The following is a 21,903-nucleotide window of genomic DNA, read 5'->3' on the forward strand; positions in this document are numbered from 1 at the left end:
ATTACTCTTACGTTACTATATATANAGATATATAGTACGATAACATAATTAATAATAATANATATATATATAGANANTATTATTACTTATACTACTACTACTACTACACACACACACACACACACACACACACACACACACACACACACACACACACACACACACACACACACACACACACACGCACGCACGCACACGCACGCACGCACGCACGCACGCACGCACGCACGCACGCACGCACGCACATACACACAGTCTATGTATTCTCGAATAAGAATACAGAATTCTTTCGAGAATACAGAGTTCTTTTACTCGCATCATAATAGCGTATCTTTTCATTTCTGTGACCCGCGATCATTTGTTGTCGTTGCGACAAGGGAACAGGTATCGATTCTTTGGTATCGACATAACGCGGCGCATGCTGCCATGCGACCAAAATTTTGGATAGTAAAAATATGAAACGAGCAAAAATATTTTATTTTATGCCAAATCTAATTGTTCTGCATAAATTATCTATATCCATCTCAAGATAAACAGAATCTTTAAAATAATATATTCGATAATAAAAAATTTCACAGTCTCATTTTTTTATGTTTTACAAACGTTCTACAAAAACATTTATATGCGATATTTTAAAATTGGCAGAAAATCACTACTTCTCACAGAATTGGGTAGACTTTTGCAATATAATGCAATGTAATAATTGAAAATAACTGATATTTATGTATTATTATCGAAAAAAGATATTGCAATATTGAAATATAATGAAAAAAATCTCGGCCATACCACTTCGACGATGTACGTCTCTTTGGCAAACATACTTGTGTAAGATTGTATTGTTCCCAATGTGCGCAGCTCTTCTCGTGTTTATATATAATCATCGACTTTATCGGCGCCACGAATACGGCACACGGTACGGCCGTAACATCAGCTTTCAATCCGTATGTATAATCTAAATGTACTTAGTAATCTCATTATTTACTGAACGATACGAGAGTTGAGATCCTTGTGGATCATCTGTGTATCTCTACTCTTCTTGTATAGAAATACAATGATATAAATCTCCTAGCACTACCGATAATTTATCAGTAGTATCGTATTTACATTTTGATTGATTCCCTCGTAAATAGTGATTTATTTTTTATCTAAAAATTATATATTATAATTATATATATTCGAGCAAGTCGTTCTTCCTTGATGCTCATTCATTATTAATTCTTTTGCAACAAGAAAAGTGTATAAACAACATTAAGTACATAATTTAAAGTTCATAATTCAAAGTCAATGTTTTTTAAGTCTCTGTTTTAATCCTAGCATAACTTCCATCGCAAGCCAATTATTTCGCAATATTCGAAGAAACGCATTATCGATTTACGATAACGAGAAAATGCGAAATATTCCAGGAATGATTACGATGGAATGATTATCTAGGTTATATAAATATATCCGAAACAAATATGTTTGAAATTAGCTGAAACGATCAATATATAGCGTACTTTCGAAAAATTCGTTCGAAAAAATGATATATATACGAAGACTATTAGTATTATAAAGATTTATAATATCATTTATAATATAACGATAAACAATATATTATTTAAAATATTCTCTTTAGATATTTCAATTTTTTTTCAATTCGTACTTACAGCGTTTTTTATACTTTTTATTTATTTAAACACGCAAATGTGTACTCAAAATTAATTCTTCAAATTTTAATCTATCTCAAATAAAAACGCTTTTACATTGATTAAGTTATTATTTTACTAATTGACTACATATTGTTGGATCTTTTTCTCCAGAAAATGTGCAGCAGTGAATTTACAATAGAACAAATCTGTCAACCTAAAGACGTGGCGAAACAATTTCAGCGTTTCGAAGAGCGTAGCTTTCAGACGGCTAGTGATTGAAACGAGGAAAAAAGCTGTCGCTCAAACGGACTGTTTCGAGCTCTCGAACTCGTTTATGAGAAACGCTTCGAGGAACGTTCTAATGCGTTCATTGGTCAACGGTACAAAACGAATATTTCCCGTTTGAACTTTGTTCTTTCCTCTTTATCCGGATTTTTTTCCGCAATTCCGTCTGCTCGCGTTACGAAACGTTTTTTGCATTGTTCACAAGATTTATATTACGTAAATCGGATCCTTGCACACCGAGATTCTTGCTTCCTGGAGAATTCTTAACCTTGGACCTAAGGGAACTCCCATCTTTTGAAGTCTCTCCTCGCTCAGGTAAGGCAACTCCACCATCCCGACTTTCTCTTTTTCGAAAGCGGTTGCATATTTCTAAAATTGTAACTATCATTAAAGACAAAAATTTCAATCAAAGAATAGTGCACAGTTCCATTAGTTAAAAAATTTATGATTCAGATGAATCATATCTTCATCTAAGAAAAAGCTATTTCAGATTGATCGAGGAATCAGTCGCTTTTCTTTGCAAAACCGGCATGACATAGCAAACGAGTGAGGCACATACCTCATACCCAAGTTCCCGCAGGAACAGTCTGATGAGGGGGGGTTCCGTGCCGAAAAACTTGGTCAGTTTCTTCACTCTCGAGGGATTCGAAAGTGCCGGCAGTTCCGAATCCTTGATTAGGGGCTGTGACTGCGATCTCACCATTGCCATGCTCGTTTGAGTTCTGAGGGCTGCGATCTCGCACTTTATGCTCTCCATTTCCTGCGAAAACCTGATAGTAGTAGAATCTTGGAAATTCTAGCTCGTTTTATACCGTAAGTGTTGTTAACTGGTTTTCTCACCTGTATCATCAGATGTTGGGTCCTCATCTCTGAACTTAGGTGAGCCACTGATCTTGCCAGTGTCACCACATGCGACTCCAGTCGCTGAAATCGCTTGTTGATGCTCTGAACAATCAAAATACGTTTCACCGTGATTTCATAATAATAACTATTTTAAACTAATAATTTTCCTTTGTACAAGCCATTTATAGCGACATTAACAAAAATGCAGTACGTTTCATATTTTAAATCTTTCTGTGAAAGGATTGAATAGAGCATTATATGAGAGAATAAATCTTAATGAAAATTATTGAATTATTAAATTAATTAATTAAAATTAACGTCAAATATGTTTACAGTAGAACTTCGTTTATCTGCATTCTGTTTATACGAACAGATTCATGTTCTAAATATCCGAATTAATAGCTCCTATTATCCGAATGACGCTAGCGTATTTCGGATAATAGCATTTCGTCGTGTTCGACTTCAGTTTTCTAAACGTCAGTTTCTATTATCGGATTAATAAATACTGATAAAAGGGAGAGATAGAGAATCTCTATTATCCGTATCATTCAGTTATCGGAACTGTCCTCTCCCCTCGAACAAGAATAAACGAAGTTTTATTGTATATAAATAAACTTCACTCACTTTAATATCTTTGGCTTTCTTCATTCTATCGTCAATCACATGAGATCTACGTTTGTCGTGATGCCTCGTGACAGGCCTTGATGACACGGAGGATGTTGGTAACGATGAAACTGAACCATAACTAGTAAGTCCTCTCGCTTTCCGTCTCTTTTTTACACTCCCGCCGAGTAATTTAAGTACCTGCGACAATTTTTTCACATGCAAATTAAAATAAATTCAATTACGCTCGTGTCATCCCGAGTCCTTTTCAATGCGCGCGTACGTTTTCATTAACTTTAACATACACTGCCATTTCTTTGCGACTAGAAAAAGCAATATTTAAGCAATGTTTAATGTTTTTTAACTTGTAATGGAAGATAAATACACAATATCATGTCTTGCTTCTAATGTCTTGCTTTCTTTGAGTTATGTTAATAAAATGATGAAGAAATATTTTAAATAAATTTTTTTTAATTTGGTAACAATAATTGTATTTTTAATTTCAAAAGAATGAAAGAATGATGCATCTTTTAATTTTGTGCATTCTTATTCTCATAGAAGAAAAAAATAATAATAGTAACATAACAAATGATTTTATTAAAATAATATCACACTTACTTCACTGTACATATTTTCTAATCCTTCCAATTGTTTCCTAATTGTCCTTGCATCAGTAGTACTGAGATCAGAATCGCTTCTGTCTAACATGGAATCTAAATCAAGTCCTGTTGTGGTGGATGTTAAATCAGCAGCTTCTACTCCAAAAACTAAAAAAGTGCAAGTATTGATATTACAGAAGTATTAAATTTCAAAAAATTAAAACTCACAGTAAGTATAAAAATTAAGTATTAACCGTTCTGGAATTATTAATATGAATTTGATCATAAAAAATTTAATGTTATTTATAATGATTAATTATAATTTTTATACAATTATATTTCTTTCTATATAAAGATAACAAATTCTATATGCATTACGTATTTAAAAAAATATATAATAAGATTAAAAAATTTAAAAAAAGATTTTTAAAAATTTATATTAAAAATTTTATATTTAAAGAAATACTCACGGTGAGAAAACTTTTTTCGCAGCTTCCTTTTTAGACGTCGAAGCGCCACGATGTTTTGTGCTGCTCGGAAAACCTCTCTTTTCCATAGCCTTACTGTAATCGTTATAATTTGGTTTTGATCCATACGGTAAACTAAAACAAAGACATATCTATCTAGTTAGTTAGTTTACTATAAAAACACTCATATTTGAAATAATACCAAAACATTACATAAGAATAAAATTCCTTTATATAATTAAAAATTGTTTTGTAAAAATATTTTATTAAAAAATCGTGTGAGATTATTTTTTTTAAGAATAATGAAAGAATAATTAAAGATTGACGTTTCAAATTAACATCTTGCATCCGAGTCTCGTGTAACTAACAATTTACAAAGTTGCAACAGAGAGGCGTTTATTTTTAATATTGTAGAGGCCACTTTTCGGCCAGACATCGATATCGGAATTTCGATATACGAGGAAGGTAACAGAATCGGAAGTGACTCGAGGCGGTGACCGGAAGTAACACCGGTTGCAGAAGAGAGACCTGTTTGAAGTTGAGTTACCTTGTTGAGTATCGATTTCTCGGCGTACGTGGGCTGTCATGGGGTGACAATGGTGGCAGAGGCGGCGTTACCGAGGATACACTTTCGGACAGAGTGGAGTGCGCCATGGCTGGAACATCTCTAGGTTCTAAAATACTCCTCAGCTCTGACTCCACTATGTCCACCCATTCGGAATCTTGTGCTGAGAAAGATAAACAAAGAGATACAAATCACATACAACAATTAATATCTTAATGTTATTTATAATGATAATTATACTCAACAGAACAATTAATACCTTCAAATTTTTCGAAAAAAAAATGAATTATGATTAATAATATACTAATAAACTAATAACTAAACTAAACTAAATATACTAATATACTAATAAATCACGAAATAATACATACATATAAAAATAAAAAATGATAATAAGAATAAAAAATGAACGTATAAAGATAACCATCATAGTTACAGTATCATCATTTTTCTATCATTTTTAAGATAATTCATTAAAATAACGCTTACTTGTCTTTATTATTAAAATAATGCATTGTAATCAATTACAATCAAATGCAATTTACAATATTATATTATATATATTATATATTATATATTTTTACCATATTATATAAATAAATAAGGCAATTATATATAATTATAAGATTTTTTTAAAAATACAATAATTTGTATCATTTTTTGATCTATTTAATAAAAGATTTAATAATAGATGTATAATAAAAAGTCTTTTGTGAAACATATAACTATTTTTGTAAATTCATATTTTTACAAATACTAAGTAGCAAGCAAATATTAACAACTTTTTCTTAATAAATGAGAGAAATAACTCACAACAAAAAAAGAAAAATTAAATTTTATCATAACAGAAAATAATTTTTATAAAATTGAAATAACATATTAAAAAATCGTAAAATATATATTTTTATTATTATTATTGTTTGACTATTAAGAATGAAAGTTTAAGATTGAGTTTATAATCGATTGACTCTTTCATAGGAAACAGCTGACGCTGGAAAAAGTAATCGAAAAGCATGTATGTGTAAGTATGTGTATGTATGTATGTATGTATATATGTAGTAAGATGACTACAAGCAAAAAGTTCAAGATAAAATCAAAAAGTCTTTCTTACCTTGCGCTAAAGTTTGATCATCGGGCGGTGGACGTCTTCCGCTCGAATAGACTGCAGAGCCCCTTCCTGAATCGACATTCGAAGAACTCTGGCCGGCCTTGTCGTAATCCGAGCCTGAACCTTGATTCTGAATCTTCAATCGGCCGATACCCTGCTCCAGATCGTCTTTCCTATCTGATTTCACAACGGACTCCTTCCCGCTATATTGTCCACTATCGAGCCTTTTCGATGCCTCGCCGATCATTTTCGTAGCTAGACCGACTCTTAAGCCGTCCGCGTCATCCTTGGGTGTCTTGGAGTTTAAATGACTCTCCTGCTCCGTTCTCTTCTGCAACTCTTCGATTCTCTTTTGCACAGAATTTCCCTCTACCGAGTTCTGACCTCCCTCTTGACCCGACGATCCTTGTTCTTGCTCTCTCTTTGATGTTCGTGTCTCGTCTTTTCGAATCCCGAAACTAGTTTCTGGTCGATACTCCTCATTTCTTTGTAATCCATTTCTTCCAAGTTCACACTGACTCCGATCTTCCACCGTAATCTCATATCTAAAATGTATAGTATTCTTAGAGCTAAATTTTTAAAAACTCTAGCACACTGCACACTCAAAGAAAAACATAATATGACAACTATACAAGTTTTACAATTTTATATATAATTAACATATATAGTTAAATTTATTTCATATTATTTAATTCATATTATTTAATAAATTATTTTATAGCTATAGTAATTATAAACTTTATTCAATTATGTGCATTAATTCTACATATAAAACTTGTACAGTTGTCGCCTACATAGTTTTGCTATCGCTATGACGTATTCAGAAATAGCGCTTATAATAATGTTAGCGCGCATTTAGTATATAGTTTACGTTACTCATACTATAGAATTTCAGAAATAAAAGCGCGCACTTAGATACAAGCGCGTTTTGAATACATTATCTTTTTCTCAGCATATTCCATCTTACTTTGACTCTCTTCAACATATTATACTTTTTACATTTGTTATATCTATAAAAATCTTACGTCAGTTAAATTTGCTATATCTATAGAAATCTTGTATATAGTACAATAATTTTCTTTAGTCTTACCTCTCTTTATCCAACGGATCTACTGTTAAATTCTTCATATTCTCTCCGGGATTCTTCGAAACTTCGGTATTTCGTTCGTCTTCATAACAAAGTTGTGGCTGTGAAGCTGCTTTCTCGATACCCTTTGCAGAGTTTCGCCTCTGAAATTCCGTTTCCTGATTACTCTCTGTCTTCATGTACACCTGAGGAACACCATAACGAGGTCTTCCTTGAGCATAATGGTAGTAAACCTCTTGGCCCGATACTCGGAGTTCTTGCGCTTGTCTTGACGTGCTCGGAAGATCGATCTGCGACCTCGACATCGCCTGTCGCGCCTGCTGATACTGCTGATAAGAGACGCTATTAGGAAAATATGACTGCTGCATATTTCGCGCACTTGCAGTTTGCGAGCTCTGCTGACCGGCCATTTGCTGGTGCATCTGCTGGATTAATTGCTGACGCTGATGCATGTTCTGAGCGTGCTGCTGTGCGAATCGTGGACTTTGGTGATGGTTCTGATTCTGATGAAGCAACTGCTGAGAACTCTGGAAACTTGGACTCGTCGTCGACATCGCATTGCTCACTTGATGCTGTTGCACGGATAGACCGTGCGGTTTTTGCACTTGCGTGCCTTGCCCCTAAACCAACCAACCGGTTCGTTAACAATAAGCTACCGTTAAATTGTGAACGCCTATCTACTTTTTGTAGAACTAATAACATAGTGGAAATCTACTTTAGTTAAGTTCTAATTAACTGTTACAGACGCGCGTATCGGCACGATAAATTATTATTATTTTATTATTATTAATAAATTCACCGGTTTTTAGAGTTTAATTATTGCATTACGTAATTTTATTCCACAAGCAGAAATATTTATTTGTAACAATGCGATATCCTATCCTTAAATTGTTTAATCGAGATGTCAACAATAATTTATTGTTAAATGGATTTAATTAGTCTATATGCTTTTTGTTGCAAATTGATAATGTTTAAACAATTATTATAATAAATTTAATAATTATTATAATATGAGTAAAATGCATATATGTGAGCTTTCGCGGATGTTGGGACATAAATTATGTATTTATAATATAATAGATACAATTCGCATCATATACACGCGCATATGTCATACATCAACTAATTAAAAGATATTTACCAAATTAAGCTAAAGTATAAATGCAAACGTTTCGATTTTCAAACTCTGGATTTTAATTTTTTTCGATTGTGAAAGTCAAGTACAAACTAATAATATATATTTATACTTTAGAAGACCTGAAGAAGTCTCAAATTCAGAATCGAAACGTTCAGTTTACTTTAATTTTGTTTGATAAATACCTAATTGACTGAATTATATCTGTCTGTTAGAAATATATAATTTACGCAGAGAGGATCACATTTTACTCGTATTAAATTTATTTTTGGAGTCCTATAATAATATTTTTTTAATTATTTAAAATATTAAAATTTAATTTTAAAATTTTAAAATATTAAATTTTTAATTATTAATTAGTAATTATTATTATTATTTCACAATTTTATTTTATTTTAATAATTATATAAATAACTTAATAATTATATAAATTATATAAATTATATTTTATAATTTTATACATAAAAGATTTTGTGAATTTTACTTATACATTTGTTATTTTTCATGTTGAGACTCTCTTTTGTGGTTTTTTCTTACTCTAATTACCACAATACTATGCATCAACATTAATCATCATTATTGCATAGATCACATTATAAAAAAAAGTAATCCCGTACAATTTTCAACGTGGTTATGTAAACTTTACAGACTTCTTTACGAATCTTTCCCATCGTGTACGCAACAACATAGAAAGTTGTTGAGATGCATCATTATGAGTAATATACGCGCACTTCGTCAGTGATTTAGCGTTCCATAGCGCGTGTTGCACGCGTTCACTATCATTATACCAACCGTTATTTAACAAACTAAAATGTTAGTACGCTGCTGAGTATCAATCATTATACTATAGATGGAACATTCCTGCAAGCCGTGTCACAGCTACGTTATACGTGTTATCATTCGAATATTACATTATGCTGTTTAATGCTCCGAGTATATCAATCAGCTTTTGTACGAAACATAATTGGTTGTTACTTGACTATATGTGACTATCTAATTTACTTTATTCAAATTTATATGAAAGAGATGTCACGAAGAGACAGGTGACAAGCTATGAGACATATTTTTTCATTCGCCAATGAGTTTCCTGCACGCAACGAATATCCACACCCTCGTAAGAATGTCGATATTACGGAGCAATGCCACAAAAATGTATTCGCGAATAGTATTTCGTTCAAACATATATGTTTATCTTTCCTTATCAGAAAACAATTTAAATTTGTCTTGAAGAAAAGTTTAAATGAAATAAATTATACTTTTTATTAAAAACCGATTTAAATTTATCTTAAAGAAAAGTTTAAATGAAATTAATTGTACTTTAATAAATCAAAGCTTAAGAGAACAGAGGAAGGTAAGAAAATTATTTTTATTTAAGGATACTTCAAGACAAAGTATCTCGAATAATATTGCATCCTTGAAAGAAGAGCTTAAAAAAGAAAACGATTAAAAAATTCTGCTAATCTTATGAAATAACGAACCAACATTTTATTTTATAGCGTAACATTAATTTTATTAGTGTCATTAATTTATTAAAGAAATAAGAATCTGTATAAATATTTTTTTATTTTTTTAATTCATATTATTTATAATTTATAATTTAAAAAATTTTATTTAATTGTCACGCTCTTTTTTCCATGCGACTCTCAGAAGACAATCTGTGATCAATTCTACCTTTAATAATTTCTTTAATTTTAATATACACAATTAATTCATAATTTCATCATTTTTCTATTCGAATATTACATAAACTGATCAGTTTGACTTCTGAAAGACAGGAAAACACAGAAACTGTTAACGTCAAATTTTCACATCATTTATATACCAGTTTTATTGAAATCAAACATCGACATGAACATTTCTCATCTTAATCTTGAAATGTACCTGTGCTTGCGTGGGATTCTGATGGATTCCTTGATGTATTTGCTGTCCGGTCATACTGCCCGATGTCTGAACCATATACTCCCTCGTAACATTTTGCACCTGCTGCGCACCTGTCGCGGTTTGGCCAAAAGCAGGAACTTGAGTTTGATGAACTGTTTGAATTCCTCCTGGCGGAGTATGGTGGGTTACGTGAAGCTGAGCGCTTTGCCCTGGTAAATTCGGCTGAATAGTCGCGGTCGGTTGCAGTTGGCCTGGTAGAGGTACATTTTGCTGATTGCTTTGATAGCCGTATGAGTGAGCATACTGACCTGAACAAGAGCAAATATTTTATATTATTTCTATTCGTTACACAAAGAAGATTAATTAATACCAGCACAAATTGTACACTGTATGTGATTTAAATAATTTTATTTTTCTCTGTTAAATATATTATCTTTCCGTTACATTTCTAGTTAAATTTACATATTAAAAATGCATCTATGTATTATATGTATTATGTGAAGATTTGAAGTAACTGTTTCAATACACACGCAAATATTGAAGTGTAACTGAAACGTTGCATCATATACGTACATGCTCGTTCTGAACGCTATCAGGAATGCTAAAATGTATGAATATGCAATGCGCACTACTGAAGTTAATTAAAAGGAAAGTTTCTCCTCCATTTATGTGCCAACTACATACATTGAAGCACACGTATGGTGCGAACAAATTTTTATTACGATTATAGAAATTATAGAGGAGAGCAAAACATTAAGGATAGGAAAATTATAGAGAAAAACTTTTAAATGCTAAAAGATATAAGGATATATACAGTGTAATGAAATTTGAGATATTAAGGAAAAAAACTTTGCATAAAAACAATCGTCAGAAATAGTCGAATAAGCTATATGCAATCTTGTAATCGATTTTCTTCAACATATATGTGTATCATCTTTTAAATATTCAACGACTCGACGACCGTAATTTTTTTCTTATTCATCCTTTCGTCTCATAAAAGACTTTAAAATTATTCCTTCATTTTATTTGACGGTTAAAATGGTGAATCATTAATTTTACATCCGTTTATAGAAATTTAATATTCATTTATCGACCGCTAATCTCGATTTAAGTGAGCGATTAAACGGAAAGGTATTACTCGTGTATTAAAGCTTACGGTAGATTGCGAAATAATAGCGGTGATATTGCGCGTGCAAGGTTCTCATCTTCGTATACTGTGAATTTACAGGTTTACACAATGAGCAAATGCGAATAATATGCCGCGTAAAAAGGAGGAAAGTCTCGTGCACTTATAAGTGACAAGTTATAAGTTACGAGTGGCAAGGTGAGCTCATTTATTAAATAAAAATCGGAGATGTATAATCTAATAAATTTTCAATCAGGAGTTGTGACAAATAATGGTTACCTTGGCTGTCGTCATTTAAAGATAATTACGAATGGAACTCTCGCAACTTTCCTTTTTTATACGAATTGCTACATAGTAATATTTAATGTATTTCTACACTTTATTGTGTGTAATTATATTTACACTCCCAACTGCGTGATAATTAATTAATTAATACCACTTTGTGTAGACAAATTAATGAATAAACGATATGAAGTGTTTCTTCTGCGATGGATTTCATAATGTTAACTTTTTTGCAAATAGAACTCGGCTAGTGCTTTTCTAGAAGCGGAAAGGCCTGTGTTGCTATGCACGCAGACCATGCATGCTTGCATACACCGTTTCATATTTATAAAACATGCAACTCCACCATTTAACGTTCCGCTCAACAGGCTTTCCTCAAATTAATTCATCAACATTTATGAACTAATTAACGGCACCTCGTTGAGCATCGCGCCTTAACGCGCCTAATTGCTCGACTAGTATCTTGCTCAATCGCATCCAACTTACCGTAAGCATTCTTTGAATATTGTTGCACATTAACCGACGGCTCCTGTGCGCGAGGTTTTCCGTAAATTCCTTCCTTCTTCCTAGTATCATCATCGTCGATGCTCCTGCTCGACTTTCGCAGCTCCTCCGTGACGTTGTTCAAACTGGCTTCCGGTTCCGGCTCGACGTCTTTGCGACTAGGTCCGAAACGACTCGAGATCATGTCCTTAATCGTGTGATAAGTTCTGGAGAGTGACTTTGTCTTTTCCTCGTCAATCTTTGTCGTCCTCGGTACCGCTCCACTAGACGATCTGAATACAGTACAATAGGAAGTTTAATCTCTCGAGGGCGATTAAAGCGATATTATTATAATATGCGCCGCAAGCACGATAATACTGCTCATGCATTAATATCACCGTTAATAATGGAGAAACAATTTATTTCACTTAGCATAGATTGTATAATAAACGAGATAAATGCAAGAATGAAAGAAAGAACTTATATCTGAGATCAAACAATAGCCACACAGGCCTCTCTCTTGAATCTTTACAGGAGGACCGTAATTTAATGCAAGCGTGAAGTAAGCATGAAGTAATTACGAGTAGGCGTCCTGTGACTGATAGTTTCTCGCTTGGCCGTCCTGCCTTACTTCCTGCATCTGAGTTCCCTGAAAAAAAAAGAAGAAACGCATTCGTCTGGTGAGTGCACATTGTTAATGATCGGCACACATCGTTAATAAAATATCCTCTATAAATGCGTAAATTATGGAACGTATAACGTCCTATGTAAATTCATTAATTCCGTAATAGCGCGGTGCGGGCGGTTTCGTTAGATGCATCCCATTAAGCTGTTAAATGAGGAGTACATAATTATATCGGCAGCATCAAAAACGAACATCTCGCAAAGTTGATACTCACCACTTAGGCATCGATGAAACTTATCTTTCGATTAAAAACCATCTAAACGCGAGAGAAAATGAAGTCTAATTAAAATTGAATAAGTTCGCCGCTCCGTTGTTAGCGAGTTGATATTAAATTAATTCGCCAGGAGCATACATTAATCTGTTAGAGGAAAATTGTTTACGTAGTTTGTACGTCAAAAAGCAATAGGGAAAATACAAACTTTTATAATAAAAGTATAAGAAAAAGCGACTACAACACTGGAAAAAACTTCTGATAGAAAATAAACAAGCAGAAGATTCTGATCATATCAATCATCATCAATATAATCAGATTTTTTTTCCAGTGCAAGCTTTAGATTCAGAAGAGAGTATATTAAAAATATTGCGTTGAGTTAAAGATGAATGTGCTAACAAATTTTTATTTTCTTTTAATTTATTATCTTTAAATTTTAAGATGTTTTTTTTATTTTTTTATTTTATTATTAACTTAAAGTCTTTTTTAGACTTAATGCCAATCAAAATAATTTTTGAAATATTTTTTAATTATAAATAATTGTTAATAATAAAAATAATTGTTAGAAATTAACTATTCATTTTATACTACAAAAAAATGTTTAAGAAACGATAACTTAGATCATTACTGTGAGTAAATTGGAAAAAATATATAACAGTATCTCTTTTTCCTTCTTTATGTCACAGGAAATTGCACAATAAGGAGCGTGAGTCCGAGATATGACATCTTAATTTCGCGTACAGTTCGTCAGAAATGATTCTCTTCGGGAAGCATTTCATAGCATGAAGCGTGCACTTATGACATAAGTAGTGTCCCAAAGTCATCTAACTTCCAGCGGAATTCATCTAAAGTTTGTTCCAAAAAACGTGCTTTCTCGCTGAGAATCGTTTAATAAAAACGGCGACTTCAAAATAAGCCCTCACAGTTTTAACGATTATAGTTGGGGACCAGCTGTCGTGAAATTATGTAAAGTCAAACTATCCCATTATGTTATAACTGTAGAAAGGATTCATAATTTAAATAAATGTCGTTGAGATGCAATTCTCGGGATTTATCTTTCCTCGCAAAAAGGAATGTTTTAAAAACCGTATGCTTTTTTAGCAAACATTAAACGAAACATTAAAATAAAAATTTTATAAAGGTGTAAGATTATATATACATATAGTTGGCCAAAGTAAATTAAAAGATTGGAAAACGCAGGATAAACGCGAAATATTATTAAAGTTTCCACATGATAAAAAAAAAGAGAGTGACTGTTTTATTTATTAATAACCATAAAAACAATAATTTCACAAAAATAAATAATTCTGATATTTTATCAGTAATTAAGAAGGTAATTAAAACTTCTTTCTAGTCTTGCAGAAGAATTTTAATCTTTCAAAACAGCAAAAAGAACGTGCAATATTAAATCAGATAAAATATGTTTAGTTAAAATATGTTTAAATTTTCTAAAACCTACTATCTATGGAATTAATTATACGAGAGATCAGTAAGATTTATATTTATATGTATAGCCAAGAAATCAACAATCTTAATTAGTCATCATAAATTGTACACTATAAACTTTCTACCATATTGATGCTCTGTATTTCTATCTTCCTGAAGTAGTAAAGTCGTTAAATTAATATGGTAAACTCGTGTCACAACACACGGGTGATTAAGAATACAGTGACGCGACGCGATGGGATGTGGTTGGGATATGATTCTATTCGGCTATATAATGACAGCGATCGTAAAATAAAATAATATGTTATCGACCTTTCAGGTTCGAATACTATTCCCTTCGAAGGAGGACATCAGACATCAGCTCTAACGGCCACGGTGACCGGTATGCGTTGCCTCGGCAATTTTAAAGTTAACGTACTGAATCCTACGGTTCTCGGGAAGAGAGATGCGCTTGGAATAACAACGGACGCATAGGGCCCTGCGGACACGCATTGCGCATACGGAAAAGGCTCTCTGACTTATGGCCACGCTGATATCCCGTGCCGGGATTACAGCCGTACCGAAGATAAAAGCGAAGTTTTTCATACCCGGCGCGCTATACTTCGAAAAATCACGACTCCCTGTATATCTATGTATGTATAAGAGAAGGTGTAAAACTGAAGACGATAAAGGACGAATCCAATTATATTTTCATTATATTTTCATTATATAATAAGAAAAAAACAATATCAACTTTATATCAAAATTGAGAAAAGTACCTATAAGATATGTATAAATATATCTATAAATATATATGTAGATGAATGAATTCGATTGAATGTACTCAGTGTACTGATGCACATTAAAGCACACAAATTGATATATAAAAATATATGTGTTTAATATAAAAAAATGGATTAAACCATGAAATCCGCAATACATTTTATTGTATTGTTAAATAAAATCTGTATTTTATAATTCTGTATTTTATATTTAATTTGTATATTACTTATATATATATATATATATAAATTAAAGTGTCCAATCAAATTTGCTAATAGACTCCATTCATCTCCTATATCAATTGACAACAATTGAAAATCTACAAATCTTTGTTTGTATTTTTCAAAAGAAATTAATGATGTGAAGTATATGTGTAAAAATGTAACTTTTTCAAAAAGTTGTTTCACTTGAAAATAAATAAAAAAATAAATAAAAAGAGAAAATGAAAAATAATGTTGCATTCTGCATCTTCTATATATGTACGCGCGCTCTTTTTTGATCGAACTTTTCAATTCATAGTATTTCCACAAAGAAGAACTTTCACAACAAAATTGCTCTAAAGCGGAGTAGAGTGTAGAGCATAGCCGTACGTGACGTTAAAAAGAGAAAACAAGGCTGAAAGCTGTAGCACGTGGCTTCCACAAAAGTAGGGAAAAATTTACTTAAGCGGAATCCTCGAAGTTAGCAACACCCAGGGTTTCTGAGAGCGCTGGAAATAAGTTTACGAGCTACGTGAGTCTCTACGGAGCGGATGGTGTACCTTCCGCGCGGCACGACATGCTGCGAACATGTTCGACGCTGATTAAGTGTCGTGTCGCACGATGATGTGTATTATGTAAAGTAGATTTAAGTAATTCGAAAGGCAACGAAAGTTGGCCATTCTGCACGCCGAAGCGTATCGAGTTCGTCGGCTGCGTGCGAAATCGCGGAAAGATGATCCCTTCAGTGCACTCGCATGATATTTTGTATCGTAATCTACAAGTCCTTTCTCGCCAAATTCAACAGCATTATTCTCCGTAACGACCGCAATAGTGAATGAAAAAAAAATAGTAAATAAAAATCGAGAAATTTTTAATAAATGAAGGAGAAGACTGTATTCACATGGAAAGAACGGTTTTGCTGAAGTATCTAAAATCTAGCTAGAGTTAAAAATAATTTTATTTGGACTATGAAAATTATGTTGGATGTTTAAACTAGCTGCTAGAATGTTAAAACTTTTTGCAATATTGTCATCAATATGAAATGTTACATAATTATTTTGATGATCTAACAAAATTATTTTCAAATCTGTGTGTGTATCTAGTTAAATTTTTAAATATTTTAATAAATTCATTTTTTTTCCGATCAAAACAGATATTGGTACGTAATATTTTTGTGTGAAACCTTAAAACTTCCACACAGTCCAATGAAAAAAAAAAAACTTAAATGTTATGTTTAAAAATATAATAAAAAAGTTACCATTATAAGAATTTAAAGAACTCCTGAGAAATTAAATGAAAAATTTATTAATTTTTTCGCGCAAATCAGATCATTTCAAGAAAAAAGTTGACTAAAGAACATAAGATAGGTGCATATACAGAGAGAGTATTTCTATTTTGTTACGACGTTGGTACACGCAGTGCAGCATCACTGTTTTAGAATTGAATGCTCGAAGTATTCCATAAACGAGCATCGTTCTAGGATCAATGGGACCGGCCAACGACTACCCGAGGACCAATAACTGTAGTTTACTCAGCGTGTAATCTTGTAAACAGAAGAGACCCATTCGCAGCGTAAATATTTATACCTAGTGTACTATAGTTGTAACTTAAGATCACTTTGTTTTAATGTACATGGGAATGTCATACTACACAGCAATGTCATCTCTCTTTCTCATGGTACATCGTTAACACAAATCTTACCAGTGATGATCGTGCAGGATGTAATTTACTCCGGTAATACGATCACAGTAGTACGAAGACATTTCTAATTAGCAACGAATCCAAACTTGAAAATATGAAATAAAAAAATATGACTTTTGATTGAAGAAATTAAATTGCTGTTATGTATGCTGATATTAATAGAAAAATGTAACTTGTAAAAAAAGTTATATAAAAAGAACGATTTTTCTAAAGTATCTAAAAATTTAATTAAATACAGATATTGGACCATCAAAATAATTATAGAAATCTCAAGCATGATAAGTTATGTTACAAAAAGTTTTGACAATCTAACCATCAGTTTGAGCATCCTATATAATTTTCTTACATTATTTTCGTGGTCCAACAAAATTATTTTCAGATTTGTATCTAGTTAGAATTTTAGATTCTTCAATAAAATATTTCCGTATATTTTTCAAGAAAATTTTTAACATTTAATATTTCTTATACTCTTATATTCTTTATAAATATTTCATATTTACAAAGCATATATGAAATATTTGCTAAGCCTTAATAAAAAGAAAATAGAAAAATAAGAAAGCAAGAAAATAAATAGAATAAAATATATTTAATAAAAGAACAAAGAATTAAATATAACATACAAGTCAAAAATAGAACAGATAATAATCATCACAACAATTATATCGACGCAACAATTATATACGCAAGTAATTTATAAAAAAAAACATAAAATACATCTATACATTTACTTTCAATCAAACATAAATTTCTACGTCCTTCTCTTATGTCTTAAGATATCAGTAGGTATAAAACCGGAAAAAGAAACGTGTGTTTCTGATGCCTACTGACGCTCGCGTAGGTAGCACGTTTAATGTTGCACACACGTGACGACCGAGGGATTTCGTAACATCGTAATAATCGTCAGACAATAAAACCTGTCCTCAAAGTAGGTAAAAAACTTCCTTACTCTGGCTACCGTCAGAAGTTTAACTTCGATGAAACGTTACTATTCATTTAGATTTTTAGTTTATTATTTATATTTATTTATATTTACTTCGAAGAATGTATATTACTTATATACTTTAAATAACAAGAGAACGCAAATAAGTGAGAAACACAAAAAGGAAGAGAATGCACTAACAAGTGACCCAAGCATCTCGTTACGCTAGCCGCTATTGTCCGGAAGAAAAGACGCGAAGAAATCAGCGCGGTTTATCCACCGTGAATTATCAAGTAAGATCGGACTTACTTCTTGAACCCAGGCCTGTTGCTTGATCGGCGCATCCGGCGCGATGGCGACTCTTCCGGCGGTCCTCTGTTTGTACTCGTGAAGAATAGGGATCTTAGAATTCTTGTCTCCTGACGACAGAATCAACTCGCGTTCTATCTGTAATCGGAAGAGAAAATTATACGTTTGCTCAAAATAGTTATCTTTCCAAATCTTGCTGGAGGCATATAAATATTAGAAATAATATTTTGTTCTATAAATAAAAATTTGCTGTTAAAAATTTGTTAAATATACTGAGCGGAACTGTAATTTTATGCGAATTAAATTGTTTAATTGATATAAATAAAGATTTTTGTTATTTAGAGGAAAAATGTATCTCATACAGAAATAACTAAATATTTTATTGAATAAACAAAATATTTGATTGCTATTAAAAATTGTCTCAATTAAAATTTTGCTGAAATTTTTCACTAAATTTTTTTCCTAGTGTACATTACTCAAGAAAGATTCGCTAACTATTATATATTTCGAATATTACAAATAAATTGCTTATTCATTCGATTTCCAAATAGCTAATTAATATAAACTAATTAACAGAACCAAAAGATTTAGCATAAATTATTGTAATTAGATAATACAATTATTATTAATCGCTCACTTTTGCTTCTTATCATATAAATTTTTATTAGTTTTCAATTTAAAATTCTTAACGCTATACATTTCAAACATACAAAATTTTTATAAAATTATTTCAATTAAAAAAAAGTACAACCTAATATATATTAAAATAAATTATTATATCGTATATTATTAATTATATTTTCTGAGCTCACGCATAAATGGAACTACGTTCTGTTATTTCTTTTAATAATATATCTTATTTTCAATTTTTATACTTTAATTTTTAATCTCGCAATTTGTTCAAATTACTTTTCAAAGGATAATTAACGCGTTAAAGCAAATTAATCCGCTGATAAACTTCTTTTCTTAGCTCGTGCGCAACCGAGCGTGTCCTGAGAAGCGCGCTATATGCACCTACATAGGTAAACAGAGCAAAAACAGATGGATGATATGCAGACGGCCATCGCGCGCCGAGAGATTTTCCGTGCGGCTTTCTCGGTCGCGTCTACGTCAGGCGGAGCATCCGTATCGAAGGCGAGTTCGCACGCACGGCACGATGATACGCAAAGTGCGTGCACAGCGCGGCCGCGACGTGTGCGTTCGTTGCGTGCGCGTAATAACGCTGCGGAGTAGGTGTCACTGAACTAAACTAGCTGCAGCATCGCTGGGCATCGCGCTCGGAAGAAAGCAAGCGTGATGAAACGAGCTACTACCGCGGAAAATAAATGCACGCGAATAGGTAAGCCCCGAGCATAATTACGCTTGCGGATACATAACTACGTTCGCGTACGTGCACAAATACGAGATTTACTTCCCCGAGACTCTCGTTCGTTGATCGCATCGGAAAACGCAAGAGTCTTTTTATTAACGATCACGATCTTGTACGAGATAAGCATAGTATTTGATCGTTCTCGCGACGTCCAGCCTTGACGTGCGGTTACGAATTTTTGTGAGAAACCAAAGAGAGGAGTGTGAAAAAACATGAAGGTTCGCAAGGAATATCATGCTCCGAATGTTGATACATTCATTTGCCTCGAACGTCACCGGTATCCATAAATATGCGATTCTCTGACGGTGATATACCAATGTATTTTTATCATGTATGGCTTTTTTATATTCTTCACTGATAGGTATTTTTATCATGTATGAATGTATAATAAAACGAATAAACATGATATATGCATTCGTATATGAATTATACGTATATTGTAAAATACAACTCACCTGGTTTCTCATGATTTATCTATAATTATGATGTAAAAGATAAGATGACAATTTACCGTGATTGATGTTTCACTACGCAAATAAAAAATTTGTATTAAATTTAACACATTTCACATATTTCACATATTTCAAACGATCCTCTCAAGTTTTTATACTAATTTAACACAAAATAAATATATTAAAAATAAATACAAATATTGTAAAAATTAATTATTACAAAAATAACAATTTGAAAACAAATTATGAAAGACACATTTCTTCGATAAAATTAACATTTATATAAATTTAATTAAATTATATTAAGAAAAGTTTATAAATTTAGTTTATTAAATTAATTACGTATGTTTTATTCATTTAGCTTATGATGTACGTTTTATATTATATTAATTTTATGTTTTATATTATTTTTATGATATTTTTTTATTTATTCATAAATTATTTTAACATTAAGAAATGTTGAATAGTGATTTAAAACATTCAAATAACATAATCACATTATGTTAAATTAACTCGCGTACATTAAAAATTCAACACAAAAGTTTTAACAAGGATTGGTTTTAACAATACAAATATATGTATGTGAAGATAAATTATTTAATTCTCTTGTGAATAATAATAATTTATAGATAAATCTGCTTGTTTAAATATACAATTCATTTGTTAAAAAAGAAAATGGATCTGTTCTACAGATATAAGATTTAATTTGTGAATCGATATCAAAAATAGTTTCCAATTGCTAATAAAATTAATAAATAATTAATAACAACATATATTAATTAAGTATCAAGCTGCTCCTCACCCTGATAAAGTGCAAGATTCATGAAATGTTGGCATTCCAAGAATAGATCTGGACACGGAGAAAATCCGCAAATCTTTATAAACTTTATAAACAACATGAATTTGTGTAAATTAAACAAAATTAAACAAAAGCTTGTAATTTCCGCATTTAACAGTAAATATGACTTTGGATTGTTTGGACCAAAGATAATGGCAATAAAGTGACAATATTTAACATAAAACGCGTAGCGAAAATACAGGACAAAAAGATTTATCGGAAAACTTGGAAAATATAATAGCGCAATTTAATTTTCTTCATAGGGCAATTTCTTTTTATAACATGCTACATTCTTCCTTTTTCTTCTAGAAATAATTCCGAATGATTGCGTATTTTTCTTTTTCAAAAAAGACTTAGTAATTACATCGGCATCTTGCTTAGGGTAGTCGACAGGGTAGTGACGTCACTCATCGACAAGCGCACACGCACACACGCGTACGCGCGGCGATGTACTTATTGCGTCATAAAGCTGGATTATAAAAAAAGCTCGAGGTACAACGGAGTGGTACGATGTTTTGCGGAAGAAATAAAGCGTGCTAATAGAGGAACGGCGTCACGAGAACGCGGTGCGTTGAGGCGTAAGTTCGCGAATAAAAATACCGATCGATTCATGCCTTCCGGGGATGATAATAGGATCTGATAGAATTCCGAACACAACTGCACCTGATATTAGATTCTCTTAACTGTAGCTCTTGCACCTAGCACTTAAGAGGCATTGAATCTTTGATAGAGGTCTTTTAAAGATGGTTCTTTCAGTGGTAATAATCTCGAACATAATCGCTATTGTTGTTCGCATGTGGACAGGTATACCGGATCCTTCAATCTTATACATATCTTAAAGTCTCAAGTAAATGTATGTATATATATATATATATATATATATATATATATATATATATATATATAGTAGTATATACTA

The 21,903-nt window shown here is 31.9% G+C and overlaps 1 protein-coding gene across 1 annotated transcript in view; it reads right to left on the reverse strand.

The window, feature by feature from the left end:
- Positions 1-2,120: 2,120 nt before the first annotated feature.
- Positions 2,121-21,903, reverse strand: part of LOC105622825 — a 27,488-nt gene continuing 7,705 nt past the window's right edge. The window contains 14 exon segments of the mRNA XM_012204236.1: positions 2,121-2,282; positions 2,473-2,673; positions 2,754-2,858; positions 3,381-3,560; positions 3,978-4,126; positions 4,429-4,444; positions 4,446-4,560; positions 4,973-5,153; positions 6,102-6,643; positions 7,189-7,805; positions 10,202-10,509; positions 12,096-12,385; positions 12,674-12,741; positions 18,326-18,463. Of these exon segments, the coding sequence (XP_012059626.1) occupies positions 2,121-2,282; positions 2,473-2,673; positions 2,754-2,858; positions 3,381-3,560; positions 3,978-4,126; positions 4,429-4,444; positions 4,446-4,560; positions 4,973-5,153; positions 6,102-6,643; positions 7,189-7,805; positions 10,202-10,509; positions 12,096-12,385; positions 12,674-12,741; positions 18,326-18,463 (3,072 nt within the window).

The sequence above is a fragment of the Atta cephalotes genome, assembly GCF_000143395.1.
Source record: "Atta cephalotes unplaced genomic scaffold scaffold00049, whole genome shotgun sequence".
NCBI lineage: Eukaryota > Metazoa > Arthropoda > Insecta > Hymenoptera > Formicidae > Atta > Atta cephalotes.